The 24,029-nt window shown below is 46.8% G+C and overlaps 1 protein-coding gene across 12 annotated transcripts in view; it reads right to left on the bottom strand.

Moving 5' to 3' along the window:
• Window positions 1-24,029, bottom strand: part of CHL1 (cell adhesion molecule L1 like) — a 132,546-nt gene that overhangs the window by 46,870 nt on the left and 61,647 nt on the right. For 11 of the 12 annotated variants that reach the window (XM_059856842.1, XM_059856832.1, XM_059856839.1 and 8 more), the window contains 3 exons: window positions 11,185-11,374; window positions 9,197-9,302; window positions 7,333-7,523 (listed from right to left, as the gene is read on the bottom strand). In XM_059856842.1, coding sequence (XP_059712825.1) covers window positions 7,333-7,523; window positions 9,197-9,302; window positions 11,185-11,275 — 388 coding nt within the window. In that variant the 5' untranslated portion in view covers window positions 11,276-11,374. Of the gene's footprint in view, window positions 1-7,332; window positions 7,524-9,196; window positions 9,303-11,184; window positions 11,375-24,029 lie in introns of those variants that run through there. The other variant, XM_059856843.1, reaches the window with a different exon arrangement.

Here is a 24,029-nt window from a genome sequence, read left to right as displayed (position 1 = left end):
CAAGGACAAATGATCCCAATCTCAGCCCAGGAGCACAAACCCCGTGGGCTGGAGAGAGAAAAACAAGCAGGGTGGGAGTGCCTGGGCCAAAGCTGGGCTGGGACAATGAACTGCAAGGTGCAAATGGAGCAGAGCTGATCCCAGGGAGAGACCCCGTGCCCGGCCGGGCATTTTGGGGCCATTTTGGGTCATCTTGGGTGCAGCCCTGGCTGGGCTCTGGTGCTGCCCAAGGTGCATCCATGGAGGAGATCCTTTGGATAAATCCCTGCTTTATTCTGGGACTCTGCCCAGCCTCTGCTCTGGGTCAGCCTGCACAGGGCATCACCAGGAGATCAGGAACCAGCCTGGGAGTGAGGAATGTTCTGGGAATCCTTGGATCAAATATGGTTCCTAAGGACCCACTGCAAGTCCCTGCAGGGGAGGACAGACATCAGGCTCCTGTCCCAGCTCTCCTCCATCTCCAGGGTCAGAGGAAGGCTGCTGTGAAGCCTCTGTTGCCTCCTCAGGCCTGGAATCTCAGCCTGGGTTCCTGAAGGGCTGCAGGGATAGGCTTGGCACAAAGCTCACAGGGCTGTTCCAGGGCTGCTCTAGCTGGGCTTCAACACAGGATAAATGGTTAATGCATCAGTGTTTCAGCACCCACAGCACCTGGTGCCAGCATTTTGTTCAATTCCTGGCACACCTGGGCAAAACTGGATGCCCAAAATATCATTGGAGCTGATGTGGGAAAATGGGGAGCAGAGCTGGGCTGGAGCCCACCCCAGACCAAGGGAAGCTCAGCTTGGAGGTGATCCCAGAGAAAGCAGCCTGCAAGATGGAACCACCCCTTGAAGGAACTGAGCTAAGGCAGTTTCAGGGCTGACGCTGCCTCCTGCTTTCATTTCAGACAAGTTCCAACTGGCCAAAGTTTCACCTCAGACCAGCTTCAACCAGCAGAATGAGCAGCTTAATTAAATTAAATGAAAGAGCAAAGGATGGAGAAGGTCCTGGCTGTGCAGAGTCAAACTGGCACAGCCAGCATCACCTGCCTGGTGCTCACATCACAACAGGGAGCTCTGAGAGCAGCTCCACAGCTTGAGACATCAGTGGTCCAGCAGGGAACCTGCAACATCCCAGTGCAGGAGGCAAAGGAAAGGAGAGGGGGAGAAATGCAGGGACAGGACTCTGAGGACACTTCACACATCTCAGGATTAGTAAACATGAAAAGAAGCAATCACTCAGTGCTGACTGCCTGAATGCAGACTCTGCAGAGATTTTATCTCCAGGAGGGTTATTAATAGGTGAGGAATTCTTAGGAGAGGCAAAATGCAGCTAATGAGCATCACCTACTCTGTAGGTGAGATTTCAGGTAAAAAAAAAAAAGAGCTGCATATTCATATCCAGTACCTTCAGTAACCTGCCCTCTTCCAGCCCTGGGAAATCCATCTGCTGACTGCACAGGTGGAATATTTTCCAGCAGGAAAAAGCCAATTTCTTGATCTAAAGCCTATTTATCCCCCAAAGCATGTCACTCCCAACAAAACTTTCAATAAACTGGATCAGGGGAGGATAAAGGGATTTCTGACCACACCAATGAGACCAGCAAATGGACTAGTATGGCATCACTTATTTAGGACATTGGAACCCCTTGTTCTAACCCATTTTTTGCCTCATTTAGCAGAACTACATCTGGGTTTCTGATATCCCAGCTGGGTGCCATAACCACTGGGCTCCTCAGCGAATTTCTGTGGCCAGTAATTACAGAATTATACAGAAATTTACTGAGTCCCACCAGGAGACAGTGACAAGTCACACTCCTGGTGTCATTAGCTGGCAGCACAGACGTTCATCTCCAACATGAGGCCAGATGTTGGCAGCTGGACTTCACTGGGGGAAGCACCAATTTGACCCCAAATGTCCTCCACATCCAACAAGTACTTGCACCACAGGTCCTTCCATGCTGGTTGTTTTGGGTTTTTTTTGCTCAGTTCACCATGAAAAGCATTGGAAAACTTTGATTTCTATCCTCATAATGATAAATTTGAATGTTTAATCCTTGAAGCTTTGCAAGAAATGAAAACTCATGATAAATTCCTCAGCCAAACCCTCTGACAAGCATAATTTTTTTTGCTGGTGTCCCACTGGTCCCAAAGACTAGAAAAAAATACCTGCTGCTGAATTCAGATTTATTCAAAATAAAAGGCTTCTGTCACATTAGACTTTGCCTTTTGCACATCCATCTTTGGGATGTCTCTGCAGGCAATATTTTGGATATTTTTGCAGGGCTCCTATGTTCTAATTAGAGGATAGTCCAGAATCAATCACCACTGATTTGTGGCTGATCACAGAAAGTATCATAGCTGAGTTCAACTCCACAGCAAAATAAAATAAACACAGAATAAATTGTGCTGTGGAAGTGTTTGATGTTGCACACAGTTCTCAGAGCAGCCATGGCCACTGAAAATCCCAGCTGATGTCTCACTGTTCCATCAATGTTCCATGGAATGCCCCACACAGGGATGTGATGGGAGGGGACAGAGGATCCAGCACAGCTCTGGGTGCTGCTCCCCACATTCCCAGGGCACAAGGGACAGCAGAGGGATTTAGGGGCTCTGAGAAAGCCCCAGCAGGGCTCTCACCACACACAAATCATGGGGTGTGAGTGGAACAGCCACGGGGAGGATGGAAACCTGCACTCCCAACTCCAGCTAGGGAGAATCTCCCAAAATCCCTCCGTGACACCTCTTCAAATACTCCTGGGAAAGGCTTTGCTGACCAAGGGGTTTTTCCTGACAAGACTGCACTCAAAAACCAGAACTGAAGTGCTCTGACAGTGTGTGAACCATGGAAAGAGAAGATTATCAGTGGCCACAGTCATTTGTGCAAGGAGCCAGGATCTGTTTAATCCCTGGGGTGACTCAAAGTTCAGTGACTGAGCTGTGCTGGAGACCAGGCTGGAGCAAAAAATTTGGGGAGCTGGGAAAAAACCCAGAGAGGAGCCTGAGACTCTCCTCCTTACCCCTTCAGAAAATGTAGTTTCTCAACCTAAAGCAAACAGGAGAGACACCAACACAGTGCAATAGCGAGGCTTAATTTGAGTTGAGCAGAAACAGAGGTTCAGAAACACAGCAAGCAGAGCTGGGAACTCCAGTTCCCAACATTGCCCCAGATTTACTCAGGGATCCATTTAGGACACCTTGTCCTACAGCTCAGTTTTTGTCCTACTGCTGATTACAGTGGCTTCACACTAAAACTGTATCAATTATGGCAATTTATTCCAGTTTAAGTGAGAATGGAGCCCATTCCATCAGGAATTTTACATGTTTTGGGATCAAGTGTTGAGAAATGGAACAAAGGAAAGGCATTTCTCCAGGTAACCTGCCCCTGAGATCCCTGTGTCTCGTTTCTACCAACGATCCATTTTAATCAGGTGTAAAATGGAGTGAATTCAGGATGATAAATCAGCAATTAGCAAATACATTGTGAAATTATTGTAGAAAAGCACCAGGTGTGGTTTTATAACCTTCCCTGTGAATTCTACTGAAGATATCCTGGGATAAAGGAGAGCTTAGCCTGATCCATCACGGATAGTCTCATATTTTTCCTTGCAAATAAACCCTTAAAGCATCTAAAAGTGAGGCAAAGCAGAAATAGTCAAGAATTTTCTATAACCTCGAAATTTCCAGCTCTTTAAACACTTAAATTAGTATCTAATTATGATTTTTCATACAGATCTGTATCCTGGACAGCAAACAGCCCAACATTTCAAGGAATCTGAACCATGACTTGCAGTCCCTGATGTTGAGCTGCACTGAGTGAAGCTTGGGAGGTTTCCAGGGCTCATCTCCGTGCCTCAATTGATATTCTGATCCATGGAGCAGGAGCAGTAGTTAAATCTGTAATTTCCATTGCAGCCTTTGAACTGTTTATGAGATACGACCCTGCTTGTTTATGGATTTTTTAATTGCTGCCTTAAATTGAAAAAGTTACCAAAGCCTGGCTGTCAGAGCGTGGCTGGGAGTCCACTCAGCCCTGAAGATGTGGAATGGAATCAGTGACAACTTTTTTTCTGTGTAAATCTCTGTTATCCTTTTCCAAATGATGGCCACAGGCAAGAATCAGGGCCAGCCCAATGGTTTAGGTGGCCACATGTGAAGGTCGCTGGCTTAGGAGGCAAGAGGGTTAAATTTCATCCCCATCACCTGCAAAGTCTCAGTGAATTGCTCTCTTTTGTTTTCTCTTCCATAAAAGCTACACCAAAGCCTTCACAAAACTGAGACCTCCTCCTTCAGCATCAGCTCAGGATCTTGTACTGATTTCAGGATATTCACACCTGAGTGTTTGAATATTAACTCAGGTCTGGTTTCTTTGGGAATTCTCGCACCGACATCACATCAGAGCACAGCCTGCCACGGGAGAATTCTACATTCAGCCAATTTCTCCATCCTCAGGTCTCTGGTCTTTTGGAGCAGCAGCTTTAGAAATACCAAGCATAAATCTTAACTCAGTCTGCCGTGAAGAGTCTTTTACAGCACAGTTAATTAAAGAAGTTTAAACTACTTCTTCTCCTTCCTCTGGCACTGGGCCTGCTCGCTAATTCAAGCAGCAGATTCCCGAAATGCTGGAGGAGGGGAGCTGAAGTCTGTGTTCTCACCATTTAAATTCATTTTCATGCTGAATGTATCTTGTAACAATCTGGCCTTTGTTAGTGCTGCAAAGACATCGAGATCCTCAGAGCCCACTCTTCCCCCTCTCCTTAATGTCATCCTCCATAGGGGAGGTGGGTATTTTCATTATGTAGGTGAGATTTAATGATCATTTCTGCTGACATTTCTATTGCTTCCCTGGAATGACTACTGTGAGTAAACACTCTTTTGTTCTCCCTTTCAGCAGCAGCCTTACAGACCCACTATTCTGCTTCTGCAGTGGAAATGTAATTTATGAAAGAAACTGCCCTGCTCTGCCTCGCTGGGGTTTTCTTCCCTTCCCTGGCACGGTGACTTTGCCAAGGAGCTTTACATCTGACTTGAATGCAGCTGGCACAGCTCTGCCACCTCTGCATCATTATCATGAATGCAGGGAGTGATCTCACATGTACCACTCCGTGCTCCAAAACCTGGGGGTGAACAGAGGTGATTTACCCCCAGCCCCTCCCTGGCAGGTTCTGATTTACAGCAGGTCTGTGCACCAGCAGCTCTTTCCCTGGAGCACTTCAGAGAATCAAAGGTGCCTTCTACTCCTCTCTGAATCCTGATTTAATTTGCAGCTTTTGCACTGCACCAGTAAATGAAAGAACTGATGGCAGAAGAGTTCTAATAACAGCAAATGTTCTTTAAAAGATGTGTGATTTGGATAAATCCCTCTAATACGTTATCTGTACCATGTATTTTTTTTTTTTTTGGGTTTGGGAATTTGCATTTATTAGCACTAAAATTCCTCTTGCTTTTGATAACAACCATGTTTGCAACCTCTCCATAAATTTGTTGCCATCCACTCCCAATATCTTTAATATCTACTTAAGCTACTATAGACTGTTCTTCATTAAAAGCAAAAAATCTCCTCTCTGAATACAGATCCAATAATCCCAAATATAGACATCAACTCCTTGTTTTCCATCTTCTTTAGTTCAGTGGCAATGGAATATCAGAATATTCTGCTGCTGGAGGTACAAACAGAACACTGAGCACTTTAACTCCTCTCAGATGTAATGAGTTTGAGATATTTTGCTTAAGAGAAGTTGAATTGACCCCACTGCCCTGGCCAGACTCCAAAGTCAAAAACTATTTCTGAAGTTTAACTGCATCACTCTCCTGTCCCTGCCTGAAACTCCAGCTGCCATCAGCTGCCCATCCTACCCTGTCAACAGCTCAACTCACTGTCCCAAAGCTTTCTGCAATTCCCCTCTGCTCTGGAAAGCTCTTCCCTAAACCAGCTGCAAGGTGGTGGAGCCTAAACCACCCAGCAACACCTGGAATGCTGCAAATTCCTCAGCCAACACCAAGCTCTGGAATTACTGTGTGGCACTCTGCAGCATGAAATAGATTTCCCAAGGAAAAAGAGATCCATAAAGCTGGATGGAAGGAAGACAAGTGTGTCTTTCATGAGGAGCACTCAGAAAATACATTTACATGGCAGCCTCAGCAGCCCCCTCCCAGGACCCCTCCCAGCCCTTGCAATGCCTTGTTTTCAATGTGCCCACAGCCCCACAGCTCTCCCAGCCCTGGCTAGGCCTGGAATGCTTCTCAGGATTATTTCCTATGCTGAAGACAGGACAAAAATGTTTATTCATGTTTCTCACAGCCCATTGGATCTGTGCTGATCTGCCAGAAGTGGTTTCTGTACAAAAGCAGCCACCTCCTGTCACTGTGGGGTGAGAAGGCTGTGGATGCATCCCCTGCCACAAGGATTCCACCTGAGCATGGAGCTGTCAGATAGCTGATCACAAAATACTGCTTGGAAATGCAGGATCTCATCTGAAAAAACCCACTGCACTGCTGCTTTTCTCCATCTCTGCCACTGAACTGCATCATACAACCTGCCTCAGGCTCTCACCCTGCTCCACCATGGAGCTGGGGGAGTTTCTTGTCCTTTCCACCCCCACTGGGAAGATTCTGCTTCTGATTTTCCTCTTCTCATTTTGTATGTTTCAATCCTGAATTTAGAAGCAAAATGTGTGCTCCTATTCCAAGCCACAGGTGATTAAATGGATTGGTACAATCCAGCTGTTTCACCTTTGGGACACGGTTCAATGCTGAACCTGCCTGGGCTGGGTTAAGGCTTGGACTCAGATTTCAAGACCTTTTTGCCCACCTTAATGATTCTTTGATTCTATCCATAAATTTCAAGCCACTTCTACAAATCTGGTCCTTAATCCCTCATTTCCCTCTCTGCCCTTTCTCTGTGCTAACAGTGGAAGCACAAATTTCTAGGATCAGTAATTTTCCCTGCTTTATTTTTAAGCTTGCTTTCCATGCAGTTCCAGGGCTTTATTCTTCTCCCCATCAGTATTTATCCCAAACCCTGAATGCTGCTGACATCAGATTAATGAACTCACAGCTGATCAAATCACTTCCCCTGGAGTTTTCAAACATTTGCATCCATTGCTATTTTGCAGGAATAAATAACCTGTGGGAGTTGATAGTTCAGTGGTCTGCAATCCTGCATCCAGATTTGGTTTCTGTCCTCAAAACCAGCAATTAAATTAGATTATTCCAAGAAGAAAATACCACTTTCTCCTTTGAATGTTCACTAGTTTGCCATGTGAGCTGGTTCTTTCCCATTTATTTTGAGGAAAGACAGTTCTCAACAATAAAAGTAAAAATTACAAATTCAAAGCAAAAATTAAGACCTTACTTGGAACAATCAGCTCAATTTCTTCTGACATGGCAGTTCCCAGCACGTTGGATGCAAAGCAGCGATATTTCCCTTGGAAATTGTTGATGATTCCCCTGTTTTGGATCACAAAAGTTCCAGAGTTGTTGGATGTGACTATCCTGGGGTCAGATGATAAATCAAATGGTTTTCCATCCTTAGTCCAGTTAAAGCTGAAAAAGAAAAGAAATGTTACAGTGGGCAGGCCCCAGGACAGCATTTTGGTGTTAATGAGGGGTAAATATGGGGCCAAGAGGGTTTGAGCAAAACAAAAGGAAAAACTGGATGGAAGAGGAGAGGGCTGAATGGCAGAGTGCCCACTGTGCCCCTCTGCCTCGTGCTGCCCCTCGGGCACATCCCCACACTCTGCTTCTCTTGGCTGTGACTCGAGAGCAGAGCTCAGAGCAGGGACAGGGACAGACAGAGCGTCTGGGAAAGCCACACAGCCACAGCTCCTGCAGGCTGGCAAAGGCTGTGCCTGTGGGGGAACTGCTGCTCTGGAATGGCAAAGATCCCCAAGAGCTTTCCCACCCTCCAGCAGGGCTGAATCAGAAGCAGCTGAGATGATTCCATTGAGGTTCTCCTTGCCATAGATCCACCTGTAGCTGTGATGCTGCTGGGGGTGATTTTGATAAATGCTCTTCCTGTACCTGCAATTCTCAGATGGACTCAAATTTGTCTAAACTGATTTAAAATCAGACAGCTGGAAATTGCAGTGCAAACTGCATCAATTTAGTGACAGATGTGCCTTTCTTTTTGGTTTTAAGAGAATAAATAATTAACAACAAAACCAGTGTTTTGGCACTTCAATGGTCGTGGCAAAACTGCCTTGCTCCAGGATGGAGGGAATATGGGATCCTTGCTCCAGGGTGGAGGGATTATGGGATCCTTGCTCCAGGATGGAGGGATTATGGGATCCTTGCTCCAGGGTGGAGGGAATATGGGATCCTTGCTCCAGGGTGGAGGGAATATGGGATGCCCTCACCTAACAGGCACTCCCACATCATTTAAATACACCAGGAAACTTTTCACTGATGCACTGACAAACAGTGGAACAAAGGGAATTTGTTGTCATGCTAGAAATCCCCATTCAGAGCTCAATTAAAAATTACCAAATCGTCTTGATCTAAATAAAAGAATGCCTTTTAAAGTGTAAATTGTATTGCAAAGAAAGGAGAAGGGAAGGATTAAAGAGAAAAAATGCTATTCAAACCAGCTATTAATTTAGTCCAAACACCATTCAGTGGTGAAAGCCTCAGGAGGAGTTTCCACTGTGTTATTATTACACTCTTGTTAGTCATATTTTCATTAAAAATCTCTTTTTTCCACACTGGTGTAAAATGCACAGAGCTTATCTCTGGATATTTATCTGAATGACTCCTTCTGTGTCTGTCTGCACCATCACTATGGCCCTGCTGAGGTTAGGTACAGACAAGGCATCTGATAAAATGCAAATTGGTGCTCGAATACACAGTTTAATGTGTTTGGGATTTTAAGGGTTGCTGTGGAAGAGGCAGAGGAACAGCTGGGCCCCTTTGATTACCATGACACAGCCCACCTTTTGCAGCACAACCCAGACAAGACATTTTTAAAAACCAGGGGGTGAATTTGGCACGTGCCAGAGAAATGAAGCATCCCCCAGCAAGGAAAACCATGTTGATACCTATGCACGGGGTGAGGGGAAGTGATGGAGCAACAAAAGCTGAATGGCCTAAATGGAAAGCCAAATCTTTCCCCTTCTGAGGATGATGAGCAGGTTTTTGTGCAGCAGCTCCTGACAGACACGATGTTTGGCAAAGGTTAAAAGCAAACTCAGCTTCTGTTTGCTTCTCCAAGCAGTACTCACGTGGGCTGGGGGTTTCCTCTGGCTTCACATTTAATGGTGAAGTCCTCATCAAAGGGGTAGGCAACCTGGGTGTGGGATTGCTCTGTGATTGTTGGAAGCTGGGAAACTGAACACAAAGAGGAATTGGGTTAGAACAGAGTTCCAGCCAAGCTGAGCTCCCCTCGAGTGGAGAGGGACAATGGCAGGATTGCATTACTCCTGCAGAGAGTGAGCCTTGCCTTGGGAAAGAGAGGATCACCCCCTCCCTGGCATGGACAATACCCTCTGGTCACTGTCACTGCCTCCATGGCCAAAGAAAGGCCTGGCAGGGGGACAGTGCCCCCCTGCCTCCCCTCCAAACCCACCCGGGGCAGAGGGGAGCTGGGACCACGCCAGAGCCAAAGCCAGAGCACGGCGCCATGGCCTGGCAAATTTATTCACAGTGAAGTCAGAAACTGGATTTAATCCAGACACAGATGCACACACATGAAGTAGCAAACTGCTGCCTCCATCCTGGATAAAATTGCCAGAAAACCCATGGACTGCAAGGCTGGTTTAATGTCTGCCCCAGGGTGCAGCTGTACGGTCACGCACGGAGGCTGCACGAACTTCTGGTTTTTTCTGAGGGAATTAAAGTGTTGCAAAAGCCTGTGTTAACAGAGGAAGGAGAATGTTCCCTGCAGTGGAGCTGGGATAATAGGATCACCCCATTGTTATAAACAGCCAGGAAGAGAATTAAAATGCTCTTTGTGTGCTGCTTTAAGTGCAGGGAGCTCAAAGCTGGAGTGAAAATCAGTGTCTTGTCATATCACATGGTCTCAAAGCTGAACACTTCCAAGCCCACCGGCTCCACTGATCAGAAATAACTTTTTATTATAATATAAAATGCTTCATTACAGCTAATTAAGGGTTAGGTGGTTCCCTGGGGTAGGTTCATAAAAACAGTGGATGCCCAGAGAGTTTGTCCTGTGCTTTACAGTCACAGCTCCACTTTGGCTTTAGTGAAACACAAGGAGCCACTGCAGTTCCTTCCTGAAAAACCCCCAAAAACCTCTACTTCCCAATGCAAATATGGATAGTTTTACAAAAATATCCTATAAACCTGCTTGGTTGGCTTCCTCTTTGCAGCCAGGGCTATTGGCAGGCTCCAGAGTGCTAAGAGCTCATGGCAGATCCACAGGATGCCCTGAAACTGGCCCATGTCCTACTCTGAGACCCTGAAAAGAGCCTAAATTTATTCTTCCCTAGGTTTACTTCTTTATTTTTCCCCACCATAATTAATAAATCCTAATATTGTTGAGTTTTGCTTTTTTGGGTTTTTTTGCACTGAAAACAACAAAGCAAAATGCAGTTTTCAACCCTCCTGCCCATTTATGTCTGAAAAATGCAAAGCTGGGGAGGTCTGGGCTGTACTCCAGGCAGAGGGGTCCTCTGGCTTTCCTTGGATTGCTCCCTGTGAGCCTCATCCCATATTTGACACGTGTCCTGGAAGCTCATGATCCATGTAAAACAAGCAGTTTGAATTCATCCCAGCCGGCGAGGGACGCAGGAGCTGCTCCCCGGGGCAGGGCACAGAGTGTGAAATCCTCCCCTGGGGACCAACACTGGCCCTGAGACATCCACCTGCTCCTTCCCCAGGCTGGAGTGGCAGCTTGCACGACAAGGAAGGAAGGATTTATGCACATCAAACGAGCTTCAGGGGGATTCAGAGCCAAAATGAGGAATTGAAGTGAAGGACAAACCCAAACCCCGGGAGCTCTGCGTTGTGTTGGATGGCAAACACCAGAGAGAGGTTATTAGACAACTTTACTGCTCCATTTAAGCAGGCCCAAACAGGACAGCTTAGCTTTTGATCAGACCTGAATTTCCCAAAGGCCACATTGTGGCAAGATTAAATTCCAAATGGAACACAACTGGAAAGGAGGATTTAGTACTTTTTCCTTCAGGGATAGCTGCAAAGGAATACCAAACAAAACCAGCAAAGTGCACAGCAAATAACTACAACTCACCTGATAATGGTATTTCAATAGCTGCTGCCAAACTCAATACAAAGAAAAACAGGCATATGGTGATGCCTTTTGTGCTTAATAGCATCTCCATCACTCTTCTGTAAACAAGGAGTCCAAACAGAATGAGAGATACCTTATGCTTCTGCTCACTGTCACTTCAAATCAGGCACAGGGATGTGAGAGTGGGAGTCTGGTGAGGAGAACAAACAGCAATATTAGCCTGCAATATCAACCTGGGTCTGACACAGTGATAAAATTAAAGCAATGCTTCAGGTTTGCAGCTAAATTGCACTAAATGGTCCATTTTCCCCTAGCCCCATCCCCTGGCTTCAGGAACAACTTCTATTTAAATTCTAACAAAAAAACACATGCACAAAAGTACAGCTCTATTGTAGCACAGAAACACAATTTGTTTTTTGCTGTTTGGCCATTAAAAGTAGGGATGGTTTAGAATATGGTGTATTTGTCATCATTCCAGTTCATAAATTTTTCCAATGAGAGTTCTGTAAGTTGGAAAGTAATGTAACAGATCTAATGAGAGAAAGTTAGAACACTAATGACCTTGTTCATAAATCTCATCTGTCTTTTATCTTTCATTTATGCTCAGAGAAGGACACAGTCTCATTTAGTTCATTACTAGGAAGCAGAACATGAAGCCTTTGCTTTTCCCTCCCAGTCCCAGAACTACTCTGTGTGGGTTTCACACATTCCACTGGACACCCTTGGCTTCTGAATGATAAGGCAAAAATGTTGTGTAGCTGCAAAAAGGAGACAGATCCAGCTCTAATTCACAGAGTGAATTAGAGTGAAAGTGAAATTCACAGAGAAGATAAGGAGAGAATTCTGATTTAGATCAAAAATCAGGATGAAATTCTTTCTCTGGGAGGGTGGGAGACCCCAGCACAAGGTGCCCAGGGAAGCTGCGGCTGCCCCTGGATCCCTGGCAGTGCCCAAGGGCAGGCTGGACACTGGGGCTGGGAGCAGCCTGGGATGATGGAAGATGTCCATGAGAAGATGATTTTTAAGGCTCCTTCCAACCCAAAGCACTCTAGGATTCTGCAAAAGTGGGTTCTGATCACCAACTCCATCCACGATCCCTGAGTGAACCATGAACCAGCACGAGCTGTGCTCACCTGTGCCCCCTCTCACAGTGACAGGGACACCAGTCCCAGGAGAATTCAGACCTCAGCTGAGCATAACTGTGGAAGAACAGTTCTGAAGCCAAGGCCAAGGTGCAGCAGCCATGGACCCACCAGGCAGGCCAGGCTGGCATGGCCCGGCCAGCTCTGCTCCACCAGGGCAGTGCCCAGCCCAGCTGAGCCTGCCTCACACAGCTCCTGTATCTTTGCACATCCCAGCCCGCTAATCCAGGGATCAGAAAAGCAATCCCGGGATCACGGGAGCAGTTGGCACGTGGGGACAGCAGGAGGTGGCACTGTGGATGGCTGTGCTTGCCCAGCACAGCTGGGCAGAGGCAGAGCTCAGCCAGCAGCCACATCCTCCAGCCCAAGGGGGTTTTCTCCTCGGGGCTGCTTTTCCCTGCAAGCAGAGATGTGTTCCCCCAGCACATTCCCTCTCGCAGCTTGTGCTGTGGCCCTCCCTCCAGGACGAGTTCTGGTCATGCCAGCCCACAGAGACTTCCTGGAAGTTCACATCTGGGAGACCAAAATCCCCAGCTGAGGATTGCCACTGGCCAACGAGGGGCGAGCGGCAGACACCATAATCACATAAGCCTCATTTGTTTAGAAATGAGGCTAAAAACCAGATGTCTTTTAAGTATCTTAGGCCCAGAGTATTTGCTGATGGAAGAAGCTGACTAATCTGCTTAGTGCCCTGCTCTGCAGAAGGGCACTGGAGGGGACAGGGACAGGGGACAGGCTCAGCTGGCACCCCCAGGCTATCCTGGGTGTAAATCAGCCAGAATCAGGCAAATCAGCAGTTCTGTTCCCTCAGTTTGAGTTCTCCTGGCTCTGACTTGTGAGCAGTGGAGCTTTCCAAAGCTCAGCCTGCCCAAACCTGGGCTGTGTGACAGCACAGGGGACACACAGGACACGCAGCAGCCCCAGCCAGCAGCCACCTGATGGCTGCTGTCACTGCAGGATGGGGCTGTCCCCCTCCTCACCTGCTCCTGGCACACGCTCAGCCCCGGATCTGTGTCATGGCAGTAAAACAGATGCTCTGACAGAAAACCCTCTGGATGCAGAATTGCAATTTAGGCTCATAAAGCCTGAGCAGCCTTGCTGCCTGCAGATGGCACGTTGGTGGCAGCGAGAGCCTCCCCTCCCCATCTGCTGACAGCTCTGGGGACAGGAGCAGGCAGGTCAGGATGGCAGCCAGAGGCAGGGGAGCTGGGATTACAGGAGGTGTGCAGCTTGCTAAGGTCACAGCAAGTTTCCCTTTAGATGACTGCCACAAAGCATTCTATAAATTCAGATTAAATCCAAGTAAAAAAAACAAAACAAGAGCACAAGAGCACAGCTGAATTCCTTAACCAAACCAATTAGCTCACACCTTATTTTTTTTTCTTTTTTTTTTTTTTTTTAAATGAAGTGCCACAGCAGATCAGCAACGTTCCAAGCAAGCAGGGCATCCTTCATCATGTGGCACAGCCCGACTTGCCTCTGCAGGCTGCTGTAATTAGTCGGCCTGTCTAGCACCTCACTCCTGCTCCCTGGCTGGCATGCTAATGCTGGGGCTGACAGCAGCAGCCTTTGGAAGCAGGCAGCACAGGGGGAGCAGCAGGGATGGCCTGGTGCACACCCAGCAGGGAATTCCACCTGGGCACCTCCCTGCAGCTGCCTTGGACCTGGGCTGGTTTGCTTGGAGGGGATTCCATCAGGAGCAGCCCTGGGGTGATGGGAATCAAGCAAGAGGCTCCTTGCAGAGATATTTACCTTGTGACAACCTCCCAGCAAGATAAGGCTGGTGCTCCTGTGTCTGCTATCCCGGGGGAGTGGCAGAGGCTGTGACAGTGATTATGGAATGCCAACACCTCACCCACATCTCCCTGATGTGCCCCACTCCCTGCTCCCTCCTCTGTGCCCTGCTGGTGCTCAGCAGGCAGCCAGGTGAGGATCATCCTCCCTGCAGAGACCTGGGCTGAGCTCTTCACCTTTCTGAGGTGACATTTAGGCAGGGCTGCTGAGCTTTGGGTGCTTTGGATGCCTGTCACACCTTTGGCTGTTCCAGCAGGCCTCAGTGACACTGCAGAGATCCTGATAAAACCCCCAACCTTCCCTCTCACCTCCACACCCAAAACACCCCGAGCCCCTTCCTCAATGAGCAATATTCCCCAGACAGCCCATCCATCCTGCCTGCAGACACAGGCACACACCCCAGCTCCAGGCACAACAATCTCTCACTCCAACCACGGTTAAACTCCAAACCCAAACTTCTCAACCTGTGCCAGCTCCCAGCAAATGAACAATTTTGCTGCCTAAGTAATTTGGAGAAATGACTGAGGGAGCTGTGCTGGCACTGGGCAGCCAGGGGCAGGTTTTGGTCTCGCTGGTGCCACAGCACAGCTCTGTCCTTGGGGTAGGACAGTGCCAGGGACCCACTTGCAAAATCCTGACCTTGGGAAAAGCATCAGCCCTGCTCTCCGAGCTGGGTCAGGCCCAGAGTCCTGCTTTTCACAGAATTACAGGATGTTTGGGGTGGAAAAATCATCTTCTCCCACCCCTGCCATGGCAGGGACACCTCCCACTGTCCCAGGTGCTCCCAGCCCTTTCCAGCCTGGCCTTGGGCACTGCCAGGGATCCAGGGCAGCCCCAGCTGCTCTGGGCACCTGTGCCAGGGCCTGCCCACCCTGCCAGGGAACAATTCCTAATTCCCAATCTCCCATCCATCCCTGCCCTCTGGCAGTGGGAAGCCATTCCTGTGTCCTGGTTCTCATAACCCCCCTGCAGGTACTGGTAAAATTGAAAAGGTCTCCCCCAAACCTCCTCTTCTTTCCCCAGGAATTCCACATCCTCCTTTGCCCTCAGGTGGACTCTCTGCAGCACCACTGGCACCAGGGGTGGGGGCACCAGCCTGCCCAGGAAATCCTTTCTTCTGCACCACAAATGAACACAGACTGCTCCAACAAATGTTACATTTGCAGCCCCTCCTCTCCCTTCTTCTTCCCCCTCCTCCTCCTCCTTCTGACTTCCTATTTGCTTTTCTCTGCCTCGGGCTCAAGTCAAGTCATTTGAATTCCCTGCAAATGCTTATCTGGAGTTCCTTACCTGCAATTCATTATTTACTGTGCTGTTCAGCTAATAGTAAATACTGATTGCTCTAAGGACAGCTCATTTGTTTGTTTAATGAGCTGCCTTTAACTTACACTGAGCAAATCTTTCAAACTACCAGGATTTCCGAGGAGCAATGGAGTTCCAGATTCTTTCATTACATCCCCTTGCTTCCAGAAGGATGCCATAAAAACTATTGGACAACCAAACAAGAAAAAAAGATTAAATTTCCATTTATCTCATCTCATCGACCTAGTGAAGAATTTCCCCTACATGTAATTACTGCATTAAAATTGCTCATAAATAGTAGCAGGATGACAGCCAAAATTCCCAGATTACTGGTCTGCCACTTCCAAGAGAAATTACAATGCACTACTAAATATGGCATCAACCTCAGCTCTTTGGTCCCCTCTTCAAATATTCCTTGTTTAAGTCCTGTGCACACAAATTTTGAGGAAAGCAATGGATCCCCACAGCTGAACTCTGGTGCATCCCCTGGCTAAGCTTTTCATTAACTAGAACCAAATTTAATTTCTCAGTGACATGGATGTTACAGGACTGGTAAATATTTGGAATTAGAAATTACAGCCTCCCCTGTGGCCCCAGTTATGGAACAACAGGAAAAAACTCTGGGGAAAAAAAAAATCCTGTCTGGTAGGAAGAAATAAAAGTTTGGTTTAATGATTTCACATGGAATTGTTAATTGTTAGAACCTTAGATACTGAAAATTTTAAATTTTCTGTGTAGAAAAACACAAACCCTTAAGAAAATACTACACTTAACCTGAAGCTATAGAGAAGACTTCCAAAATTAAATAAAAAAACTAAGATTATAAGTGTAAAGTTTAAATAGGAGCGTGTAATATCACATAATAGAAAATTTAAAGTTTTAAAATATAATAATAATATGTAAAACTAAAATAGATGTTTTAAAGCAATAACCAGTCCTTCTTCACCTTCTTCTTCAGAAGTTTAAGTAGTATTTTATAATTAAATAAAAAGCCCACATTATGAGACATAAGTAATTAGTTATTAAGTTAAAAGTCAAAATAATTTAAGTGTTATTTCTTAATTAGTTTTTCCTTAAAAAACCTTATAGAAATAAATACAAAACCACTTTATAGCTTGTGAATAAAATACTGTAAGATTGACTACTAATAAAACTGTAATATAAATAAGAAATAATAAACATCTGAGTCCAAACACAAAATACCATCAAGAACTTAAGAACTTTCAATCCCAACCCTAACCCAAAAAAAAAGGAAAAAAAAGAGAAAAACTAAAAAACCTGCAGTTAATGTAGGAGAGTTCAGTGCTCCAGAGCACAGGGGCTCCACTGCAAAGCAGGTGGGGCATGGAAAATTCACCAGGTAAGGAAAGGAAAAGTGCTCCAAGTGTGGAGATGTGCTCCAGAGTGTTCCCAGAGCAGCTGCCAGCAGAGGGGTGGCAGCCCTGGGTGCCAGGCAGGGGCTCACAGGGTGAATCCATCACCTCAGAGCTTTTGCACACCTCAAGGATCTCCCTGCTTCACCAACTGGCTGGGAAAGGTGGAGATTTCTGCTGCATTTCTGCATAAATGCTGCTCCAGTGCCAGCTTTTATGCAGCTGTAGATTTTTTTTCCCCTGAAACCCCCCAGCAGTGTGCAGAGTCACTCAGGGGTTTGGAAAAGAGAGGGAATATTCATAAGGACCCCATTTTAGTTCAGGTGTCAGTGTCACCATTGCTTTTCCCCCAAAAGCTTTCTGAGATCCCAGTGTCAGGGTGAGGATAACCTTCACTTGACTCTTCCCCAGTCTTATATTTTGGGATGTTTTCAGTTCTTAAAAAAGCAGCCCATGCATATGCTGGAGGTGATTAAAATAATCACCCAAATCAGAAAGCTGCTCTTCCTTCCCTGGCAAAGCATTTCCAAACCCACTGCAGCACACAACAGGCACAGAGATATTTTGGGTTTAGATGCAATTCCACTCTCAGGAGGTTTAGTGAGAAAAGTCCATGCATTATTTATCTTACCAAGGACTTCAAAAACATTATTGGACCAGCACATCTAAAGGAAAAGTTTTCAGTCTGGTTACACAACTTCAGCATTATTTCACAGAATTTATGTGTTTCAACTGTGGTTGCAGCTATTGTGCCTTCCCAATTTTGTAATCCATCAGTCTTCCCATTTCCAAACCCCCAAACCACTCTAAAAATGGAATGAGCATAATCAAAAAATAAATATGTACACAAGGCTGTAGCACAATGCAGCAGTAAACCATTCAGTTCAATAAAGAACACGATATAATTAATTCCCCTGGGCCAAAGTTTGAAGGAATGAACAAGGAATTTGGGAGGCCAGCTTGCCAGGTGCTGGCTGTCTGGGAGGGCAGGTCAGCCTTGGGCTGGGCAGGGTGACAGATGGTGCTGTCCCCTGGCTGCACTGATGCTGTGCAAACCCAATTTCTGCTCTCTCTGCTGGAGATCTACCCTGAGCTGAGGGGAACGGGGTGCACCAGCATCTTGGAATGCAAGGGTGTGGCCCCAGGAAAAGGCAGCCAGCCCCAGCTCCCCATTCCCACAAACACTGCCTTACCTGCTCCCAACAAAATCCTCCAGTGCAATCCCCTCAAGCCTCCCCAGATCACAGCCTATGCTCTGAAACGCTTGAAAGGAGCAATAAATGATTTCTCCTGGTCACACCTGTGCCCACACAATGGCCCAGCACCTGGGAGAGCTGATTGAATTGGTTGTGTCCACCTGGCAGCTGAAGCACTGAGCACAAGGACCACATTTCTTACAGCTCTGCGTGGCTTTTACACACAGGGATGGAGAGAGGAGGAAATGGGGTTTGTAACCTGCAAAGGCATTCAGGAGCTCAGCCTTGCCAGCCCCATCAGAGCTCCTGGAACCTCAAAATGCCTCAGAACAGCCCCTCAGAATGCCTCAGAATAGCAATAAGGACTCCCAAGAAAGCCCAGAGGGGAAATCAACACCTGCTTTAACCCCTTGATGGCCCAAGGAATAAGTGTGAGCTGTGGATGGGCTGTTGCTGGTGATGGCCACCTCATTAAACTCCAGTGATGACATTGCTGACGTGGCACTTCCCAGCAAGGTGAGATGGCCACTCCTTCCAGCAGGAGCACACAAACCTGCACCAAATTCTGCTCTGATGGAAGCTCTCAAATAGCTGAGCAAACACCAACATCTGAGGATTGATCTGAGGACAACAGCTGGGGCATGGGACACCAGGTGAGCCCACAGTGGCTCATAGGGAGAACAGAAATCCTCTGTCCTCCTGCAGCTGTCTGGGGACTTTCTGAGCCAGATCTGCTCTTTAATACCAATTCCTCTCCTCCATAAATTTAAGTACCTTTTTCTTTTAATTCATTGCTTTTCTGCCCCTCCTCACTGCACACAAAACTGTTCCTTCTCCAGTTCATTTTTGGACTGGGTTAACTGGGCAGCAGCTCTGAGCACTGGGCCCCTAGAGCAGCTCCTGTGACACACAAGTTTAGGTCACTAGACACAATATTTTCCTGAGTGGGAATTAATCCATATTTTTACATTTATCTCCTCTAATCCTTCTTCCAGTTCTACTGTGGCACCAACCTCTCTTTCAGGGGAAAATCTGGATTTAATGTCGTGTACTCGGGGTGGATGTACCACATCCTGCAGCACAAATTGCTTGTGGAGATGTTGTGCAGCCTTCTGAGCAACCCACAAGTATTTAATTAGCAAGTTTCTAAGGTGTTTAGAGTGGAATTAAAAGTACCATGCTGAAATTTCAGACTGTATTCCTCCACTGCACTATAAAGTGTATTTTGTATAATTCCTGTGCAAACCACCATAAATTAAGGGTCTGGCTATACATGTGCACATTTACAGATGTAAGAGCAGCCTAATCCCTCCATGTGTCTCTGGTTTATCCCCTCCACCTGAAGGCTTGGCCACAAATCATCCCTTCTTTAACCAATGGGAACACAGAAATTACTCCAGCACGAGGAGATAAGGCTGTAGCAGAGGAATGCCATGACCTACAAAGCCCCAGTGACCATCACCCTCCCTGCTGGTCACCAGCCAGCCCAGATCTGGGCTTTGCAGACACACCTGAAAGCACAGCCTGCTAAAAATTCAACTGCTGTCTGAGGCTTTTGCCATTCTGCATTTCCTGGAGATGCTACCTCTCCTAAAGGAGTTTAGCACATTTCTGGCTGAAACTAGCTTTGTATTAATTGAGATTTTCAACAGCCATTAGCATTTCAGCTCATAGGTCAAGCATGAAGCAGAAAGAAAGGACAGCAGCAGGTGGGGTGTGTGATGGGGATGAGGCAGTGGCAGCCAGGCACAGAGGGAAGGGAAGGAAAAGAAATAAAAGCAGGCTGCAGTTTGTGCTCAGATGAGACTGCCAACGACAGCCTCTGCCAGCAGAGCTGATGCAAATCCCCCAAAATTTCAACATGAATTTGCAAAGGTGCCTGCTTCTTCTGTATTCTTTCAAAACACATAATAATGGGAAAATCTTGAGCTTTCTCCTGTTCATACAAACAAACATGGGTTCTAGTAAAGCAGCACCTCCCTGAAGCAGCCCTGCCTCACCTGGAAAGGCTCTCCTGGAAGCCAGCACATGCCACAGCCAGTCTGAGCCAGCCCAGCTCCTGCCTGGAGCACAGCCTTGGCACACACAGAGCCAGGAGAGCTCCACTGGCTGGGAAACGTGGGCAGGGCTGTGCCAGGCAGGGCTGTGCCAGGCCTGGGGCTAATGAGGATCTTCAGTCAGCAGAAAGCTCAGGGAGAAGAGCACAGAGCACACTCCAAAGGCACAGCCAAGGGCTCCTGGGGATCCTGCCACGGGAGGAGCCCTGCACTCTCTCAGGTGGCAGAGGAGGGGGAAACCTTACCCACCCAGCCCCTGATGGGCTCCAGTCCAGGCACAGGAACCATCCCAGTGCCAGGAAAATCACCTGACAAGGGCAGAAACCACTGCAGGGCACCGAGGGCTCCACTTGGTGATTCTCACAGCGTGGCTCTGTGTACCCTGTGCTGGTGACAAGGTGACATGAGCAGGGGGAAAGGGGTTTAATTGCAAATAAGTGACCTCTAGAGCAGAAAACAGCTACTATTCCCACTCAGTCCATTAGGAATCATCTTTTCCTGCTGCATCCCAGGCAGGTGAACTCACTCAGATGTACAACACTGGCAATACTGTCAGATGTCAAAACCCCTGAATCTGAGCCCCCTGCTCCATCTGTGCCAGGAAAAATGCTCACTCACAGAGCTTCTCTGCCTCAGGGACTCAGGAGATGCTCAGTGGATTCCCAGGACCTCCAGAGAAAAACCCTGGTGGGCTTCACACACAAAAAATCCTAAACCCCAAGAAAAACTGACCCCAAAAGTGCAGCAAATGCCCTCTCTCAGTTTTTACCCTGCTCTCAGCACAATGGCAGTGAAAGTCACTGGGACACTGCGTGTTCCTAATTTAAATTGCAGCCAGGGACTCGTGACCAGGGAGAGTTTCACAGCAGGCAGGCTCTGTGCTCTCTGCCTGCCTCTGATTCTCCTCCTCCTGTGTAATAACAGAGATTAGCTCTTCCTGGAGGATCTCTCCACACTTGCTTCTCCTGATAAGTCAAGGCCATTAAGCCTCCAACATTTTCTACATTGCCAGAGATACAAGGGATTACTTAGAAAAGAAAAAAAAATGGAGTGAAAAGTAGTGATTTCTCACAGACACTGCCAGGGAGTGTTGAAGGGTATGAGTGGAACTCCATCCACACCACTCTGAAATCATCACTGCTTGTGGGGACAGCCAGCAGCATCTCTCACTCTGTGAATCCTGGTCTGATTCTACAGGAGGATCCTGTGGGACTCCCAGTCTGCCAAGGCAGCAGCACCACGGGAGCTGATTTATGGCAACAATTGTAGATTTGGCCCAGTTTGTGCATTAGGAATCTGAGTAGCTGAGCAGACAGCATGGCATTAGAGACTCATGGATAATTCATCTGATCCTGCACTTCCTACTTTCCCTGCTCTCACCTGGAATCTCCAACAATTCCCTTTTCCCATGGGGAACTTCACAGCTCAACAAAACCCCCAATAAGGCTGAATAAAAACACTCAGCAGCCCAGCCCACCAGGGGAGACACTCTGGGTTCACCCGCCTTTTTTAGGAGCTCGTTTTTAGAGACTCATGAGGAAGATGGGACAAATTTTTCCCAGGATCTCCAGGGAGGAAAGAGCTCAGAATCATTCCAGGAGTGCCTGAGACATCCTCCTAAGTAGCATAATGCTGCCATTTATCTGGTCATCATTTTTTTTCCTACAGCTTCTGTTAATGGAAATGTTTTTTGGCAAAGCTTTCAGGGAAATCAAGTTGTTGATAAGGTGAGGATTATTTCTGAGCACAGCAGCAATTTTCTGTACTTGCTCTGGTAGTTTTACCATTGTAAGGGAAAAGCATCATTCAAAACACTCCAAACCCCAATGATTTTCTAGCTGCAACAGTTGCTTTTCTCCATTAATACCTTTTTTTTTTTCCAAGGCACTAAATCAAAACATCCATCAAGCACACTGAAGACAGCTGGCTGACAATACATTGAATATATCTGCTGTAGCTGTGAAAGAAAGGGAAGAGACTCTGTAATTCTGCTTTTCTCTCCTCGGGATGCACATCCATCATGCCTTTCAGCACTGGCAGGGTGCAGAGCAGCAGCTGTCAGTGCCTTCAGGTGATCACAGGAGAGCTTTCACCAGGCACATCACAAGCCCAGGGTGTATTTTCAGGCACAGTTGATCTTTAGAGGTACAATTTGACTCCAGCTAGGTGGCTGAGCAGAAAACAGTCAGGAAGCAACACAGGCAGCCAAACACGCTGTTCAAACAGCCTGAAAGCCTTGGAAAAACAGGATTGCTTGGGAAAATATGATTTACCTGTTTATCCAGTACCCAGGGAAAATGTTTGGAAGGAAATTGAGCAAAACTAAATCTATTCCCTGAGCTCATGAGGGGTTGGTAAAGGATCTCCCAAGGCCACACAGAAGGTTTAGAAACAACCCAGAGGAAGTGCCCACCAACTGGAGGGAAATTCAGGTGCCTGCTTTTCCTCTGCTTTTGTTTTTTCTTTCCATGGTGTCCTGGGTTGACTATATAATGCTTTTATCCCCAGTTGTCTTGTTCTGTTTATGCTGAATAATAAGTTTTGCACCTTTAAGACTTGTTCCAGAGAGTGAAGGGGGGAGAGAAGAAGCCAAAATTTGCCCTGAACCAGGACAAATGGCAACACCAAAACCCACCCACCTAAATCCCACCACCAGATATGAAATCTTTGTTTCAAAAGCTGGAGCTGCTGCAGGTTCCCCATGATGTGACTTCCTGAACATTGAGCACAAACCCATTATCATCCCCCAGTTTTGGAAAAAAACTCCACTCCACCTTGCTGGAAATTAAAGTAAATAAAATCAAATTAGAAAAGCAGCAAGTAAATATTGGGAGTGGAAAGTTCTGCATGAACAATTAAAATCTGCTGAAATCATGTGAAACTGCAAGGGGAAGCTTCGAGCTGAATGTCAAACAGGCAGCACCAGGAGTTCAGTGCCCATTCCTTCCCCAACACCAATTCTTCAGAACAAGGGTGGCTTTTGCCCCCAGCCCACCTGCAGGGCTGCTCTGTTCAATGATTTGCACAGTGGGAGAAGTGCTTTCCATGCCACATGCATGAAAACTGCCTTACAGACTTCATCCAGAGCTTCTGCAGCATCACAGACATTGCACTGCCTTCTTCTTAAAAAAAAAAAAATAAAGAAGAAATTGCCAATAAATTGTCAAATTGTTTCTATCTCATTTGTGTCACATCATGGATAAACTTAATGCCCTCTAATCATTATCTCACAAAAACTAATTATGTTCCTTAGAAAGACAAACCAGAAAGTGGCTAAAAACCCCTAAAAATATCAGAGAGGAGTCAGTTATGCACAAATATATAAATATATATGCATTTGTCTCTCAAATATCTCTGACTGAACTTCTGCTCCTTCCCTGCAGCCCTGAGCCTGGAGATGCCCCCAGAGCATGGCAGAGGCTGATGGATTCACTCCTCGTGGATCTGGGCATGTCCAAGAGCTCTGCTGGCACCGACCATGCAGGGACACCTCCCATCCTTCATCCTGCCCAGCCCAACTGCTTGGTCAGACCACATGTGGAGCTGAGCTGCAGCTGGGAGCCTGTGGGAGGCTCTGAGGTACTCCCTAAACTGGGATTATGTTATTATAAATAACATTTCAGGGTCAATAAATGGCGTGGAACCTTTAGGAGTCCAGGACACAGAGTGGCAGATGCAGAAGGGGCAGAGGGAACTCACCAGGGCTCTGGTATTTAATGCAGAAAACTCCCCATGGCTGGGGCAGTGAGGGCACAAGTCAGGTTTTTCTAAAGAGCTGGAAAACCTTTGAGTTTCAAGACTGAAATGTATTAATTGCTCTGAATTTGTGAGGTTAAAATTTTCTGGAAAAGTCATGCATGTATAAATCCAGAATCTAAGATGATGATTCTTCCTTTTTAACTCCTTATTCCAGGATAATCTGGTGTAGTTTATGCCCCACTGCAGTGGGGACACACAGATATCTCTCCTTTAATTCTCTGA

The sequence above is a fragment of the Haemorhous mexicanus genome, chromosome 11 (assembly GCF_027477595.1).
Source record: "Haemorhous mexicanus isolate bHaeMex1 chromosome 11, bHaeMex1.pri, whole genome shotgun sequence".
Lineage (NCBI taxonomy): Eukaryota > Metazoa > Chordata > Aves > Passeriformes > Fringillidae > Haemorhous > Haemorhous mexicanus.
Note: the sequence above shows the minus strand (reverse complement) of the source record. Positions and strands in the feature narration are given on the sequence as shown.